This window comes from Rosa chinensis, chromosome 5 (assembly GCF_002994745.2).
Source record: "Rosa chinensis cultivar Old Blush chromosome 5, RchiOBHm-V2, whole genome shotgun sequence".
NCBI classification, from domain to species: Eukaryota; Viridiplantae; Streptophyta; class Magnoliopsida; order Rosales; family Rosaceae; genus Rosa; species Rosa chinensis.
This window is the reverse complement of record NC_037092.1, coordinates 37,841,011-37,857,814: the sequence shown is the minus strand read 5'-3', so window position 1 is coordinate 37,857,814 and position 16,804 is coordinate 37,841,011. Positions and strand designations below refer to the sequence as shown.

General features: G+C 37.3%; 2 protein-coding genes and 2 long non-coding RNA genes across 4 annotated transcripts; 3 read left to right on the top strand and 1 right to left on the bottom strand.

The window, feature by feature from the left end:
* The first annotated feature begins 4,812 nt into the window (after nucleotides 1-4,812).
* On the top strand, nucleotides 4,813-5,793 carry LOC112203771. Its single transcript, XM_024344693.1, has 2 exons — nucleotides 4,813-5,413; nucleotides 5,555-5,793. The coding sequence occupies exons 1-2, from the start codon at nucleotides 4,813-4,815 to the stop codon at nucleotides 5,791-5,793; spliced, it is 840 nt and encodes a 279-aa protein (XP_024200461.1).
* A 2,922-nt stretch (nucleotides 5,794-8,715) lies between these two features.
* LOC112168215 lies at nucleotides 8,716-9,944 on the top strand. The gene is made up of 2 exons (XR_002924149.2): nucleotides 8,716-8,823; nucleotides 9,610-9,944. It is a non-coding gene; the product is annotated as an uncharacterized LOC112168215 (long non-coding RNA).
* A 946-nt stretch (nucleotides 9,945-10,890) lies between these two features.
* Nucleotides 10,891-16,713, top strand: LOC112168213 (cytochrome P450 71D11). Its single transcript, XM_024305339.2, has 2 exons — nucleotides 10,891-11,893; nucleotides 15,987-16,713. The coding sequence occupies exons 1-2, from the start codon at nucleotides 10,985-10,987 to the stop codon at nucleotides 16,632-16,634; spliced, it is 1,557 nt and encodes a 518-aa protein (XP_024161107.1). The 5' UTR covers nucleotides 10,891-10,984; the 3' UTR covers nucleotides 16,635-16,713.
* Nucleotides 13,853-14,857, bottom strand: LOC121048986. The gene is made up of 2 exons (XR_005799082.1): nucleotides 14,597-14,857; nucleotides 13,853-14,495 (listed from the first exon to the last, which is right to left on the bottom strand). It is a non-coding gene; the product is annotated as an uncharacterized LOC121048986 (long non-coding RNA).
* Nucleotides 16,714-16,804: the final 91 nt, after the last annotated feature.

Sequence of the window (16,804 nt, the reverse complement as noted above, 5' to 3'; positions counted from 1 at the left end):
TTGGATCAACCAAGAGGACTAGTACTTGATCTTCGTATGACGGCCATATGAATGAATCAATATTGTGATGATAAGGATCATACATAGGGACTTGATAAGGTTACCATGAGTTGAACGCTTCCGAATTCCATGAAGAGTTAGCATTAGTCCAACCATTGTTGTAAATGCTTGAGTTGGGATCCTCCCACATTACAGTAGCTTGCTCGAAATACTCTTGGTATTGCAGTCCGCAAACAAAACAAAACAAAAACAAAGTTAGTATATTACAAAATTGAAAAACACAAAAACAAAACAGATTAGCAATTAAGGAAAACAATCCCCGGCGACACGGCGCCAAAAATTGATACGTCTAAAAGATGCATAACTTAAACCTTGCACTCAAATATCATCGTTGGTAATATAGTCATCAAGCAAGGGTCATTACCCGCTGAAGATTGTTCCTAAACTGCTAACTAAATGTCACAAACTACTCTAAACTATGCTACTGAACAGTTAACGAAAATAAATTAATTAACTAACCTAGACTTGATGTAATTATCTGAAAATTTTACAGGACACTAAAGACACATTTAGTAACACGTATACAAAATTTTAGAACAATCGGAATTGATTTGATAATTTAAATAATTCATGTAAAACTAAACACAGTAAGATAACAAAGCAGAAACAGATTTTATAGCTTTAAACTATTGATAGAAACAAAGCTAAGGACTCATTCTCCACCACCAAACACACTCAATCATATCAAATCTATGGAATCTTAATTCTCAATTGAATTTACCCGAAGTTAACTCACAAGCTCGAATTAACCCATTACCCTTTCTTAGTTCCTCGTTAAGTGAATACAAGCTCACCACTTAATCTATTTCCGATTATGCAACCTAGACACAAGCTCGCTAAGTTTAACATATCAAAATCATTAAGCAAGAAAAGGGTTTGGATAAATCTAGGGTCACAAGTACATTGGTAGTCTTGCTAAACCTAGGGTTTGAGTCACATGTAATTCAAGAAAACATTTTGCTACTCAATTGGAATCAACACACGACGTATACGAATCTAGTGTTACTCCTAGCATTAGAACCCTAACCTATTCATTTAGTTGCGCATCTAAACAAACAAGCAAAGATTCATCTTGTAGACACGGTGAAACAAAAACTCAATTGATAATATAGAAAACCAAAAACTGAATTGCCATCAATATGAATTGAACATGTTTGGGGCTTTGAAATCGCCCCTAGCTACAAAAGTATTTAATTAGCTAGACATAGTCATGAACAAAACAAAACTAGAAGAAAGGAAAAGGAAGAGATGGCGGCTAGTTGATGGCGGAAGATGTCGTTCCCCCCTTTCTCTTGTGCGGCCCTCTATGTCCAAACTGATCACGTCCCTCTTTTATTGCTTAGGTTAGGAGATTTTCACTTCTTTTCCTTTTAGGAATCAAGTAGCTTCTCCTTTAAGATTCCTAATAATTTTCACCCATAAAAATATGTCATATATCTCTAATAAACAGAGATATTCAGTTAATACTCGTCGGTGGGCTTCTAAAAGGAATTCGGGCCTCAAATCATGGATTTCCGTCAAAGTGTCAGATTCTCGGACTGCCCGACTTTGCTGTACTAAATCGGCCATAACTTCTTGTAGAAAAATAATATGAATGAACCGTTAAAAGTTATGGAAACTAGACATCTAAGGCTTTCCAAGCATATAAAGTTCACTGTCTAGTTCGTTCTGAGCTGCTCTCAGTTTCATGTCGAAGTTGACTGATCTGCACAGGCAGATTTACTGATTTAGCTTCCTTTCTTCTACTTTGCTCCATAACACCTACAAAACATAAAAATAAAGTAAATGACTCAAATAGATAGAAAACTAGCTAAGAAAACATGAAGAAATCAACACAAAATCATGTACATTTTTGAGCTTATCAGTGATCAGTCAAAGAACTTAACCATAAAACATCAATTCAAATCGTGATTAAGCATTCATCATAAAGAAACTATAAATCTATGAATAAATCATGAAAGTACATAAACAATCATGATAGGGCATCAACCTAACCCTAGAAAAAGGTTAGCAAAATATAACTAAATAAAACATAGGAAAAACATAAAAAGAATGGAAGGGGAAAAGAAAGGAAAGATGGATGAGTCGTCTCCGCTCCTTAGGCGTATACATTGTGCTCCGAGACTCCTCTCCTCATGTAAATTCGTGCTCTCTTATATAGGAAAAATTTCTGCTCATCTTTGGCTTCATGTTTCCTTGTAAAACTTGGGATTAGATTCCTTTCTTCATTTGGAATGGGAAAACCTTGAAATGTCTCTTGTAGAAGTAGAAATAAGTTCATCATTGAATCCTCATCTGAATTAAATTCCTTGAAATATTTGGATTGACGATCTTGTGCCACGGAAGTTGAGTTCTCCACGAATGGTTGTAAATTCCCGAGCAGGTTTCCTATCCGACCTATTTTCACTCAAATAATTATAACTTTCTCCAGAAGTATCGAAATCGAGATCCGTAAAATTCTACAGAAACTAGACATCTGTATCTTTCCAATGATATAAGGTTCATTATCTGATTCGATCTGGTTGACTCTCAGTAATTCGGCGAAGTTGGATGTTCTGCACAGGCAGATTTTGAGACCTGGGCGTCTTTCAATCCTAGTTAGCTCATTTTAGCTTCTTTTATTCTCTTTATGAGACAAACCTACAAAAGCACTATAACAACATAAATGACTCGAAATAAGGAGGACTAAGCATAAATATTAAGATTAAGAGGCATAGAAATATAGGATAATATGAGCACATCAGTAATTTAGATTTCTAGATAGGGATATTGACCATTTACACAATTTGAGCCTAAAAATTGCCCACTTACTCTACCAAGAAGTTTTAAATCCTATTTACCCAATTTAAACATCAATGACAGTTTTGCCCTGATTTTAATTAACAAACTACACTCTCAGTCTCTCTCTCTCTCTCTCTCTCTCTCTCTCTCTCTCTCTCTCTCTCTCTCTCTCTCTCTCTCTCTCTCTCTGAAAGGTCTCGATGATTGGTGTGGCGTCGTCATCATCTTTGCTTCACCGGAAATTACAGGCGAATTGGTTGAAGATAGCGGCTGCAGTGGTGGTAAGTTCCGGTGATCTCGGCGCCGCTGATATTGATCTCAAGAGCGGTGACCCGTGATTGTTGGATCTAATCAGGTCGAGTCGGGTCTTATTATATGTTTTCGTATTCGAATCTCAAACCCAGAGACCCGCTCATCTCATTCCCTCTTGATCTTGATCTACAATATCAACGACTTTCTCGATATATATATATATATATATATATATATATATATATATGATCATGATAATGGGAGTAGCAAGATAGTAGAGAGAGCACCGAGTTTTCAGTTCCACTACCACACAGTTGTGAAGAAGATGGTTAATGACATATTCAAAAGTCACTCTGATCGTCCCCATGCCAAGCACGCGGACAGAGACAAACTCCATCCATTATTTGTAATTATTACTCAGGAACACACACACACACACACACACACATATATGTGTGTGTGTGCCAATGTTCTAAAACTCGGCCTCCTAGGCGCTGGGCAACGGCTCTCCGAGTCGACTAAGGCCAAATCGGCGCTGTTGGGCGAATGTGGGTTTGGCGGCCGCCAGGTGGCCTAGGTGGGTGACTGGTTGCCTGGGCTGGGGTAGTTGGGCGCTAAGAGTCCTTTCTAGGCAGATATGCAGGTTGTTTCATGGAGGTTGGTGGCTCGCAGAGAGAGAATATGGAGGAGTCGACTCTGATCACAAGGTCAGAACATTGATCGTCGTCATGGTCTACTGGTCTCCGTTGTGGTTTCCGGTTCTTTAGCATGGTTATTGATTGAATAATAAAAAAAATTATGAAGAGAGATGGTGGATATGGTGGCTACTAGTTTCGCAAAGGAAGGGGGGAGAGAGAGAGAGAGAGAGAGAGAGAGAGAGAGAGAGAGAGAGAGAGAGAGAGAGAGAGAGAGAGAGAGAGAGAAGGGAGTGAAAATGAATGGGGTGGTTATTGTGTCAAAGGGGGAGAGTATAATTTGTGGTTGTTTTTAGTCCGCAGAGAGAAGAAGGATAACATGGGCACGTGTGTAGGGCAACAAGAAGTATAATTGAATACTGCTTCTTTTTTGTTGTTGTATAATTGAATACAACTTTAGTTCTACCTCTCTGCTACCTCTATTTAATTAAATAATTAATTAATTAATTAAATATTTAGTTATTTTTTTCTTGAGGAGGATAAATATTTAGTTTATTACTCTTTGAGTCTTTATAAGTTTATATATTTTTAATTACATAAATAAAAGCTATAAAAATAAAATTAAAATTAAAAAATACAAAACTGCCTAGGCGCCGTCTAGGAGCTCCTCCCTAGCCCACCGCCCGACTAGCGCCTAGCGATTTTTCGAATCTTGATATGTGCATATGGAGTATATGTGCCTAAGGTGAGTACTACTATATCAGTGCCCAAAGTGAGTATAAGACCATCTCCAACAGATGGGTCTTTTGCCATCTGGACACCCAACGGGTATTTTTGACCGACCAAACCATTCTCCAACAGATGTGCTTTTTACACGTGGATTTGACATCCACCTCTCCTCTGTCAAAAATGACAGAAACCATTGAAGCTGCCTTTTAATTTTTTATTGTTTCTTTCTCTCACTCTCTTTCACACTCTCTTTCCCTTTCACGGCTTTCTTCCTCTCAAGCTTCCACTAAAAAATCACCCAGAACTTCAAGCTTCAATCTTCCTCTTCTCAAGATTCTTTTCTCTTCTTAGGATCATGGATCAAGAGAATTCAGCTTCATCTTTAGATGGTGCAGATGAGGAATTTTGGGATCTTGCCAATTCATCATCAGACGAAGACTTGATGAATCTGCAAATTGAAGCTCTACAAGAGAAAGGGAGAAGAACACGCCGGGGCTCAATTCCTGGTCGCATATATAAAGATAGACAACGACTGCAAGGCCACGAAACACTATTCAAAGATTATTTTGCAGAAAATCCTGTTCATGAAGAAGGTGTATTTCGGAGAAGGTTTCAGATGCATCGAGCTCTTTTTCCTCGAATTCTAGCTGCAGTAGAAGCTCATGACTCATATTTTGTTCAAAAAAGGGATTCAGTAGGAAGTCTTGGGCTATCATCTCTACAAAAAGTTACCACTGTAATCAGGATGCTTGCGTATGGAATTGGGGCAGATGTTGTGGATGACTATCTTAGAATCAGTGAAAGCACTGCAATTGAAGCTATGAAAAGGTTTGTCCAAGCTGTTATCTCTGTATTTAGAGCTGAATACTTAAGAAAGCCAACTTCTGATGATATTTCCAGATTGCTATTGATTGGTGAGAGTCGTGGATTTCCTGGAATGCTTGGTAGTATCGATTGTATGCACTAGAAGTGGAAGAATTGTCTGGTTGCATGGAAAGGTATGTTTTCTCGTGGAGATCATCGTGAACCTTCATTGATTCTTGAAGCTGTTGCTTCACACGATCTTTGGATATGGCATTCTTTTTTTGGATTACCAGGCTCTCATAATGATATTAATGTCTTGGAGCATTCGTCTTTATTTGCTAACCTCCGTGAAGGTCGAGCCCCTCCAGTCACTTATAAGATCAATGATCATGAATACACAATGGGATATTATCTAGCCGATGGCATATATCCTTCGTGGGCCACTTTTATCAAAACCATTCCATGCCTACAAGGAGAGAAAGCAAAGAATTTTGCTAAAGCTCAAGAGGGATGTCGGAAAGATGTAGAATGAGCATTTGGAGTGCTGCAAGCACGTTTTGCAATTGTTCGTGGACCGTCTCGTTGTTGGGATCGTGAAACACTTCAAAAGATCATGAAAGCACGTGTTATAATGCACAACATGATTATTGAAGATGAACGAGTTGAGCATATTGCACATGATGATCTTGAAACTCTTGCAAGGCAATATGCTGAACCAGATATGGAAATTGATGATGTTCTTGTTTCACGTAATCACACAATAGAGTTTGAGGAGTTTATCAGCAATCATTTGCGAATTCGTGACAGGGGAACACATACTATGCTCCAAGCAGATCTAGTTGAGCACTTGTGGCAACATCACTTGGCTAATATCAGTAAGTACATATTGTTTCTGGTAGTTTTGGGGCACTTTGTGCTTAGTGGTTACAGATATAATGATATTTATGTTGGAGCTTGTTTTCAAGATATAATGACATAGTGGTCTATTTGTATATTTTGTACTTGACTCTGAGAATGACTCATTTACTTTTATATTGGCATAGATAATTGAGGCAGTGGAGTGAGAGGCGAAGTCAAACAATTTATGGCACAATTTGGTTCCTTCATTTTGTTGTGTGCAGCTGGTTGTTAACAGTCCGATTAGGTGAGAAATTACTCAACTTACTATCATTTCCAGCTGTTTGGTTGTGAGAAATTGAGTTGTTTAGAATGTGAAATGAGATTTGTGTTCTAGCTTTCCTTCCCATATATTACCGCAGGAATTATGCAGATGAGTTAAATGCATTTTTCTGTTTTGATTTTTTAGATTTTGTGTTGTTTTCTGTTGTACAGACTGATAAATGCTACTTGTGTTAATAAATGCAAAAGAGTTAATAGAGTTAGCTACCAAATGTAAATGAAATGTACTTAAGAGATATGGAAGCCTTTTGATTGCTTTCTCTGTTCATCAAATGGAACAGTTTGTTGTTGTGCATTAAATAGGTTTCAGCTTTCTCTGTTAGCAAAATGGAAAATAAAGCTGTTTGGTTGTGCATGAAATCAGTTTCTATTGCTTTCTCTGTGAGCAAAATGGAAACGACAGTCCGATGTGATTTAAAGCATGTTTCTTCTACTTTCTCTGTGTGCAAAATGGATTCAATAGTTGTTGTGCATTAAATAGGTTTATATTGCTTAAGCTGTATGCAAAATGGAACAGAAAGTTGATGAAATGCAGTTTATTAACTTAATGGTAATAAAAGAATACATGTGTGTTCTGAAACTGCAGATTGTGTTGCTTTCTCTGTGGCTATTTACTTTCAGTACAAGTTTGATGTCATTAGTAGATGCTGCTGGTTGCTATATGATTTTTTAGTTTGTATGAACAGGCTCCTTGAGTCTTGTAGTTGAACAATGGGTTATTGCGCCTATTCAGTCTCTCAATCTTTGACTCTTGAGTCTTACCATGAGTGAGACACAGAGACTCTCAATGGCTATTGTTCCATTCCTATAACACATACCCTCTTGTTCACCCCCCAAGGTAACCAACTTGAGTTTTCCAACTCATGAGCTCTATTTTTACTTATTACTTGCCCAAAAGTTTGGAACTTTTTCACAGGATGATGTTAATCGTTTCTAAGAATTTAATAGTTGAAATCGGTTTTAAGAAAAAGTGTGAAACTTTTGGTATTGATTTGAAAAATTTAATGCCCAAAATATATATAGCCATGGTGTGACTTTCAGCTTCATATGCAGTATGGATTCATTTGTGACCATGTTTGATGATTGCTTGCTGGGTATTTGAATTTGTCTGGGATATTTTTGTCTTTGATGAATTTGATGCTAATAATATGAAGAACGAATCATATGAAATAGTTTCCTACTTTCTGAAGTACCAGTTCTGAAGCTCTAAGGTTGTTTGAGTCTTTTTGCTCGTCTTTTCCTGTCTTCTGTGCTGCCAAGTTTGTGATGCTTCCTTCACTTTGGTGTTTGATGAAGAATCTGTTGGAAGACCCCCCAGTCCCCCACCTAAAAAAAAAAATCATGGATGGTGGCTTGTGTGTGCATTAACTTCCCTAAAACACTCAACTCTGTTAAGACCTGCAAACTCCAACTTTTTGCAATTTACAATAACTCAACTTCATTCACTGTTGGCTATTACTCTATATAACCTAGTTTTTTTAGGTTGGATCAGTTTGTTTTCGTGACAGTCAAGTTGTGTATGTTTATGTGATCAATGTGCATTATGTTTTGCTATGTAATCTGCTTTCTCAAATTCTTCCAATCTTAAGACCATGAATGGAACCATTTGCCTTGTATGATCTTTGATTAACAAGATACAAAAGGAAAGAAAGGAAAACAACTCTTAAAATAGAATTTTATATGTTAAATAATATTCAAAATTTGACATCTCCATTGTAGTTAAAACAAGTCTTTATGTTGTTATGTCAAATTTGCCATCTCATGTGTCAAATTCAAATTTGACCAAAGCCAAATAACAAACCCATTGGAGATGCTCTAACATGAGATTTCTCTGTTGTCAAATTTGGTAAATGGAGTATAACATGCAATTTTTGCTTGGGAATTGGTTAAATTTATTTTATTGCGGGGCAATAATATTTTTATTGCGGGGTAATAATAGTTTTTATTGGGAGTCAATAAATAACTATTTATTAGGAAGTCAATAAATCTCCCAAAACTTTCAAAATTAAGAACAACTTCATTTTTTTTTATAGAAAATTACCACAAACTACAAAATCAGCTAACTTTTTCCCTTCTGCAAGCCCAAGAACTGTATTTCCTATGCGGTTAACCCAGAAAGCCCATGCGGCTAACCCAGAAAGCCCATGCGGCAATTTTCTTTCTATTTTTAATTTTTCTATTAGATGGTTATTGATGGAAATATCCCTCATAAATAAAATGTAGACTATGACGGTAAGAGAGATTGATTGGCGGGGGGGGGGGGGGGGGGGGGGGGGGGGTGGAGAGAGAGAGAGAGAGATCTAGATTGAGATCCATATGTAGATCGAGATCATTTTAGGCCAACGGATTTGGAGTCCTTAGTTGATTGACAAAATCATTTGAGGTATGTGTTTATGTATTTTGAATCTCTCAATTTCATTTCGACAGAGTTCATCATGATTGTTCTGCATGTGAACTTCTTTTATTTTTGCATTTTTTTTCTTATCTAAATTGGCTTGTGATTTTGTACATGGTATTATCAAAACCCATTGTATCAGTTTTATATCTGGAGATGATGAGAAAAGTTGTGAAATTTGGAAGTTGAAAAGATCTGGAGGCCGTATTACTGGATATCAGTAGCCTTATTTGTTATTGAAGCTCAGTAGCCTTATTTGCTATTGAATCTCAGTAGCATTATTTGTTCTGAATATCAGTAGCATTATTTGCTAATTACTGTCAAGAGCATTGTTTGCAGTATTGTTATCACCAATGCGTGATTTTTTATTGTGGACATGTGCAATGCAGATACACTCATGCAGAAGAGACGGGGGGATGTGGTTTGCGAAAGAGAAGGGGGGAGGGGGGAGGAATGTGGTTTGCAAAAAAAAGAGTGTCAATTTCACTCTCCAAATAAAAAAGACACAACTATGAATTTGCTTTCAATTATTGGGTCTTTGAATAAATTTCTATTGATTTTCATATCATCATTTCTATTGAATCTCATTAGTATTATTTTCTATTGAGCGTCAGTAGTATTATTTGTTATTGAACCTTAGTAGTATTATTTGCTATTGAGCCTCAGTAGCATTAGTTTGCTATTAATCCAAGTAGCTTTATTTGCTAATCAATGTCAAGAGCATTGTTTGCATATTTTTTATCGCTAACAATTCCCTTATTATGTTTTTTGCAGGCCTTCCCACTTTAGATTGATTTGAAGAAATTATCTGACTATTTATTAATGAGGATCATTAACATGTAGAAACTTACTACAAAAGAAGTTTAGAGTGATGAAGTAGCTGCTGAGATTCTCAAAGTCCTCCGATTTGGATAATTTTGAGTTAGATTTATGAGTCATTTGTAATAATTGCTTCGTTAAAAAGCATTGAAGGCCATTAGACCAAGCTACCATAATACAAAAATAGAGGTACCTGTGGCTGTAGACTGTCATGTTAGGCCGAATGTAGTTTGAGAAGTATTTGTAGAATAATGAAATTGCAAATATTATGATCAAATACTTTTGGCGAATTGCTATTGGTGGGTAAAATGCTGAGATATAGTATTGCTATCAATTAGAATTGGTTAAATGGTTTTGAATAAGCTCTTATTTATTATGTCTGCTGTTATAGAGAATTGTGTGTAGATGATGTAGTGGCAATCTTGTAATTATTTAGATTTTTAATGTTTATTTTGGCGCATCACTTGGTGCATACTAGAATTGACTCTGCGCATGGTATTTTGACCGGTAATTTTTACCTTATTGGTAATTGACTCTTTTTTTACTAATTATTGACCCTCAATAAACATTTTATTGGGGGGCAATAAATATTTTACTGAGGGTAATAAACTTTTTATTGGGGGGCAATAATATTCTGCGGTGACCTATGAAATCTCCGGCGATCTTTTTGGGCACATCTAGCAACCTCTGGCGATATTTCAGGCGTCCGACGACCGGTGATCAGAATCCGGAAGTAGTTGACCAGAATCCGATGGCTGGTGACGGGACTCCGGTGAAGTCTTCGATGACTTCTGTCTCTCCAAGTGACAAAGGGATGAGGGCAAAATTGTCTCAAAAGTAAACAAAAAACAATATTAAAAAAAAACACTTAATTGGGTATTAGGGTAAAAAAAATGTAACTTGTTGGGTAAGTAGGCAATCTTAAAATATGTTTGGATAAGTGGGGTTAGTGTAGCTCAAATTTAGGTAAATGGACATTTTTCCTCCTAGATATAGGCATCGGTCTCAAGAGCAAAACTGCTCTATGGTATAATTGCCGGTGTATTCTTCTCCAAACTGGAGGATATATATAGCAGTACAGATTTCCTATAGCTAAGTGTGAAAGATAAATACAGAAGTCATGCAATACGGCTGCATTAACTACATAGGATTTGCTGGAGCAGAAGTCAAGATTTGCTCTGCTACTTCTGTCCTTCATGTTGACATTAGCTCACCTAACAGTAATAAACCATCACAATTTGACATAACACTGTCTGATGTATAAGAGAAGAAGCATGCTTGCAATTTCATCAATAAGCCATTGCAATCCAAACTCACCTGTAATTTGCTCATGGAACTACAATGCCCTTCCTTCCAAGTCCTGTTTACTTTCTTCCTCCTTGTGATTGTGGTACTGAAAATAGGGAAGAAAGGCCAAAACAACAACTCCTCTGCTTCAAATCTACCACCAGGGCCATGGAAGCTACCAATTATTGGAAACATACACCAGCTCGTTGGCGCTCTACCCCATCGTGGACTCAGAGACTTGGCCAAGCAACATGGACCGCTTATGCACCTGAGGCTAGGAGAAGTTTCCACCGTAGTTGTTTCATCAGCAGAGTTTGCCAAAGAGGTGATGAAAACCCATGATATTATCTTTTCATCAAGGCCTCAGATCCTAGCTTCAAGAATCTTAGCATATGGTTCTACAAATATTGCATTTGCTCCATATGGTGATTACTGGAGAAGATTACGAAAAATTTGCATGCAGGAGCTCTTAAGTGCAAAGCGGGTTCAATCTTACCAGCCTATTAGGGAAAAAGAGGTACTGAATCTCATCGGATGGATTGGTTCAAGAGCAGAATCACCTATTAATCTTACTCAGAAAATTTTATCTTCCACATATAGCATCACTTCACAAGCAGCCTTTGGCAATCAGTGCAGAGATCAAGAAAATTTCATATATGTAATGAAGGAAGTTATCAAAGTAGCATCAGGCTTCAATGTGGCAGATGTTTTTCCTTCTTTCAAATTACTTCATATGATAAGTGGAGTGCAGCCTAAACTTGAGAGGTTGCAGAAACAAGCTGACAGAATAATGGAAAACATCATCAAAGAACATATACAAGCTACCACAACAACGAAAAGTGAAGAGGCTGAAGTAGAGGAAGATCTGGTAGATGTTCTCCTAAAATTTCACGACCATGGTGGTGGCCATGAGTTTTCTTTAACCACTGACAACATCAAAGCAGTGATCCTGGTAAGTATAGACATACACATGCACATACTTGAGATATATATCTTGCTTTAATAATTCGAATTTTCAACTTTTCAACTTTTCATTCCCTAATTCAACAACTATAATATCAAGGGTTGTCTGATATAGTATAATTATTAACTTTTTATTGTTATTAAAGATGCATTGAGGAATAGAAAAATGATAATGTCTATAAGAATGGTCGACACTGAGAGTAAAGTACCCAATCATCAAAATATGTATCCCCTACTGTGAATGATAGAATCTGAAAGAGATTTGAAATCTTTTTTTAGAATCAGACAGAGAATAAGAAAGAGAAAGACCATATAGAACAGTGAATATAAGAAATCCAATAAACTTGGAAGGCTACAAATGAAGAAGCCAAATAAGAAACTAAACAATAACTAATGTCCTTTTGTTGAGAGAAAATCTGTACGCTGTGAGCGAAAATGTCACCCAACATAATTTCACTTGTATTCATTAAAAGAACAGAGTTTTAATTATTTCGGGTTCGACCCATTCAAGACAGAATGTGTCTCTTAATTATATTCCCTTGTCACAGGGAAACACCCTTTGATTCCATTTATGAAGAAACCAATTGTGGATGTGTTTTTGCGGCTGCACCCGGATATTTGAATGGGTTGCCTACGTACCCTTGAAAAGGGATCAAGCCACTCGTAGTTCAAGAGTTCCAATGGGTCAATGACCCATTGGAGGGTATGGCTTTTTGGAATAGGAATAGTGTTTAGACGAATTTGGTGTAAGTGAACCAAAGATTCGATTTGTTTGGAAAGGTTGTGATGTTTCCTGGTGTTTGGCAGAATTTGACTGATGAGGTCAGGGATTCGGATTGGATGAACCAGGGAGTCATGGTTTATTTGGAAAGGCTGTGACGTTTCCTGGTGTTTGGCAGAATTTGACTGATGAGGTCAGGGATTCAGATTGGATGAACCAGGGAGTCAGGGATTTTGTTTGGACTTGCGGTTGCATCTAGTGGGTCTCTAGATTGCCTACATACCCTCAAGGAGGGATCAAACCATTGTAGTTCAGGTGTTTGTATTTCTGGTGTTGGAAGAATTTGACTGGAGTCAATGATTCAATTTAGGACTGGCTGAATTTTGACTGGTGGAGTCAGAGATTCTGTTTGGACTTGTGGTTGCATCTAGTAGGTGTTGCTAGATTGCCTACGTACCCATCGTGGGATCAAACCGACCGTAGTTCATAAAATTTGTATTTCTGATATTCGTACCAACTTCTGGGTTCGACGGATGTATATATTTTGAACCCGTCAAATGTATTTCTTTTGGACATCCAATTTGGCAGTGTCTGCTGATCTGATCCGAGGACCCGATGTACTGAGATTTGCAGTGGGCCTTGATTTGGATTGGCTTTGAGCTGCAAATTAATCGGGCTCGAGCTTCCGAAGTAGACAGGCTCAAGTAAACAACGTGATTTGGACACCCATTGCGAAGAGTTTACACTGAGTTATCGCTTGTCATTTTGACGAGTCGGGTTTTCATTTCGAAATTCAAGATCTGAAGTGAACCTCTGTAGACTGGGCTTGCTTCCATTTCTTTCGTAGGAGGCCCAATGACTCGGCATTTTGAGAATTCTGGAAACTCTTCACTTTCTTCTGAAATTAATGATTGTATGCTTTTGTCGAACCATTAATTTCTATTGTATCCACTGTTTGATGAAACTTCACTGTAGGACTTAGAATTAATGGACATATATTTTATAAATCCATCAATTGTTCTGTCCCATATCAACCTTTGAGAAGTCTTGCGTATTTGTTCCGGAAGCCTTCAGAAGAACCATACAAAATGCTGCCGTTTGACTTGTGAATTTTTGTCAAAGAGGGCACTATGTTCACGTGGTGCATATGAATAGCTAGCACTAATATTAATACTTGTATGATTAACTTTTTAGCATAGGAATTATGTTTTCCTTTTGTGAAAGCTGTGAGCAAAAGAACATGAAACATGGCTTCTCAAGGATAATCATGGAGATCAATCATGGTTCAAGCTTGGTTAGGACAAAAATTGCCGCTCCAGACTTATCATCTTCCATGTGCTTCTGTTGGTTTAATTGAAACCCCACAACTTTGCAAAACATTTTTTTCTTCTAATTCCCAGCGGCTTGCCTTAGGAAATGTTTGAAGTCCATCATATTAGTGCAACTTGACCACTCTGTTGTGGCCTTCAATTTCTGACTTGAATATTCAACTTCATTTTCTCTGTCTGTTCTTTGTGAAGACAGAGAACAACTGATGGACTTTTGAGGTCGTTCGTGAACGGCCTTATCTTGGTCATCAAACAGCGATAGCAATGACGCCATGTGAGGGGGGCTCTTTAGCATTAAACGCGGCTGTTTATAAACAACCTCTATTATGTTTAAAGAGCGATGGCAGCAGCGTCTTTTTTTTTTGAGGATTTAGCATTGGAATACGGCTGTTCATGAACAACCAAATTCTCCAATGCATTAAATTTACAACACCATTCGGGAGGAATTTTGAGCATTGAAACGAGGCCGTTCGTGAACAACCGTTTTGTTTCATTGCGTTAAGAATTGGAGAGCAGCAACAGTGTCATTTCGACGAAGAACTCTAATGACAATGGTAGTTCATGAACGGCCTATTAGAACTTTGGAGGTCACAAGACATAGAGGATTAACTGGAGAGGCTTCACAGGGAAGGCAGATTTATACCTGCAGCTTTCTTTCTCTGGTAGCTCTTCTTCTCTGTTTCGTTTTGCTGCGTCTCCTCCTCTGCTTTGTATTTCTCTTATTCTCTCTGTATTTCTTTTTTTTTCCTCTGCCCTCTGTAGTGTTTTTTTTGTCCTCTGCCCCTCTTTTTATAGGAGAGTAATGGATGAGGTAGAGTTGGGGATGACTCCAGTTTGAATTTGGAATGATTTGATATTCAAATCAATTTGACCAAGTTTGTAGGTGTTCAGTGCATCCCCACAAAACTGCTGAGATTTGAATTGATAATAACTAGCTTGGCTTTGATCTTATCATGATTGAGAACATCTTGAACGTTAATTTGCACGCATGCATCCTTTTTCCAACAATTATCCACTTGTTTTGCTGATAACGAAGTGGATTTGAATGAGAAGGTTTGACTGCACTATCTCTTGGACTTGTATTTCAAACAAAACGTGAGACACCAGCAGTTTGACTATATCTTCTTCTTCTATTTTGAAATATATATATATATATATATATATATATTTTGACCCAATTTTGCTTTGGCAAGTCTGGTACTTCCTCTTTCTTTGACTAAGTTTGTAACAAACCTCATCAATCTCCAATTTGAATGCCACACGTTTTGATTGCAGTAAAGCTTTATCTTTTCCTTTAAAATTTGAATGTGACTTTTTTTTCTTATTCAACACCTTTCAAAAAAAAAAAAAACAATAGCTGCTCTCAATTAATAATATAGCAAAAGACAGAGTATTCCTAAACTCGGAAGAAATTGAATCTTATAAAGAACCCCAGAATCAAACCCTCTCCGAAATATTACCCAGCTCCTAAAATTTAGCACAATATTTGGGTTATGCTCTCCTAAACTGACCTTGTCTATCATGATAAAGGGATCCTATGGCTCATAATATGATATGCAGTACTAGTTCATAAGACTTCACAGCTAGCATCCTATGACAGCAATATGTACCAGTAACACAAGCTTGACATATTGTCAAACCAGTGCTTAGGCACAGATTATCCAACAAAAACCCAAAGTCAGGACCGAAACATTTGCTACTTCCTGAAAGTGAATGGCCAATATATATAACTTGTCAATCTGCTTATTTGGGTTGAGGAATACAAAAACGGATGTCTCAATGTACATACTAGTAGCATATATCTTGCTAGAAATAAAGGAGGTACAGAGTGGGACTAAAATTGATATACTGACCGCCAACTACCATATCCTCTGAGAAAGAGACTGTGGTGACCTAGCTAGCAGCCCATTCCTATATAATGGTTTTTTCTTTAACTGAATTTGTTTTGACAGGTTTCCTTTTCTTTATTTAGGACTGTAAGCAATTCGAACTGGACATTAGTTTTTATCAATTAACAAATTAATCATTTTCAGGATATTTTTACTGGTGGGAGTGAGACATCAGCTACAATTGTAGATTGGACAATGTCAGAAATGATAAAACATCCGAGAATCATGAAAAGGGCACAGGATGAGGTGAGGGAAGTGTTCAACAGAACACAGCAGGTAAACGAAACAAGCATTAGAGAGATGAAATATTTAAAGTTGGTTATTCAAGAGACACTGAGGTTACACCCTGTTGTTCCCCTGTTACTTCCAAGAGAATGTGGAGAGAGGTGTACGATTGATGGATATGAAATACCTGTCAAAACAAAGGTAATCGTGAATGCTTGGGCAATTGGAAGAGATCCCAGTTACTGGACTGAGCCCGAGACCTTTTATCCAGAGAGATTCCTTGATAGCTCTATTGGCTATCAAGGAACAAACTTTGATTATATTCCATTTGGTGCTGGAAGGAGAATATGCCCTGGCATATTATATGGTCTGGCTAATGTTGAGCTCCCACTAGCTTTGTTGTTATATCATTTTGATTGGAAGCTCCCCAATGGAACAAAGAATGAAGACTTGGACATGACTGAGGACTTTGGCCCTGTAGTCCACAGAAAAGAAGATCTGCATTTAATTCCCACTCCATATCATCCTCCTCCAACTGATGCAAATTCAAAAATAGAAATAAGTTAATCAAGTGTTCATTTTGTTCTTCCTTGTGAATGCAATTGTACTTTGTTTGTTTATGTCAAGTGATGTTATCAGAAGTTCATAACTATCCAAAGCCTAGTTGCAAAATAACAATCAAACACTTGCCTTGATAACAGCTGCGATTCTTGAGAACCATACTTGCATTATCATAA

Excerpts from the sequence above, each read along its gene's own strand:
- LOC112168213 (XM_024305339.2), top strand. The coding sequence starts at position 10,985 with ATGGAACTACAATGCCCTTCCTTCCAAGTCCTGTTTACTTTCTTCCTC. Across the intron at positions 11,894-15,986 it reads ACATCAAAGCAGTGATCCTG|GATATTTTTACTGGTGGGAG; the intron begins GTAAGTATAGAC and ends AATCATTTTCAG.
- LOC112203771 (XM_024344693.1), top strand. The coding sequence starts at position 4,813 with ATGGATCAAGAGAATTCAGCTTCATCTTTAGATGGTGCAGATGAGGAA. Across the intron at positions 5,414-5,554 it reads AATGCTTGGTAGTATCGATT|GCTCTCATAATGATATTAAT; the intron begins GTATGCACTAGA and ends TTGGATTACCAG.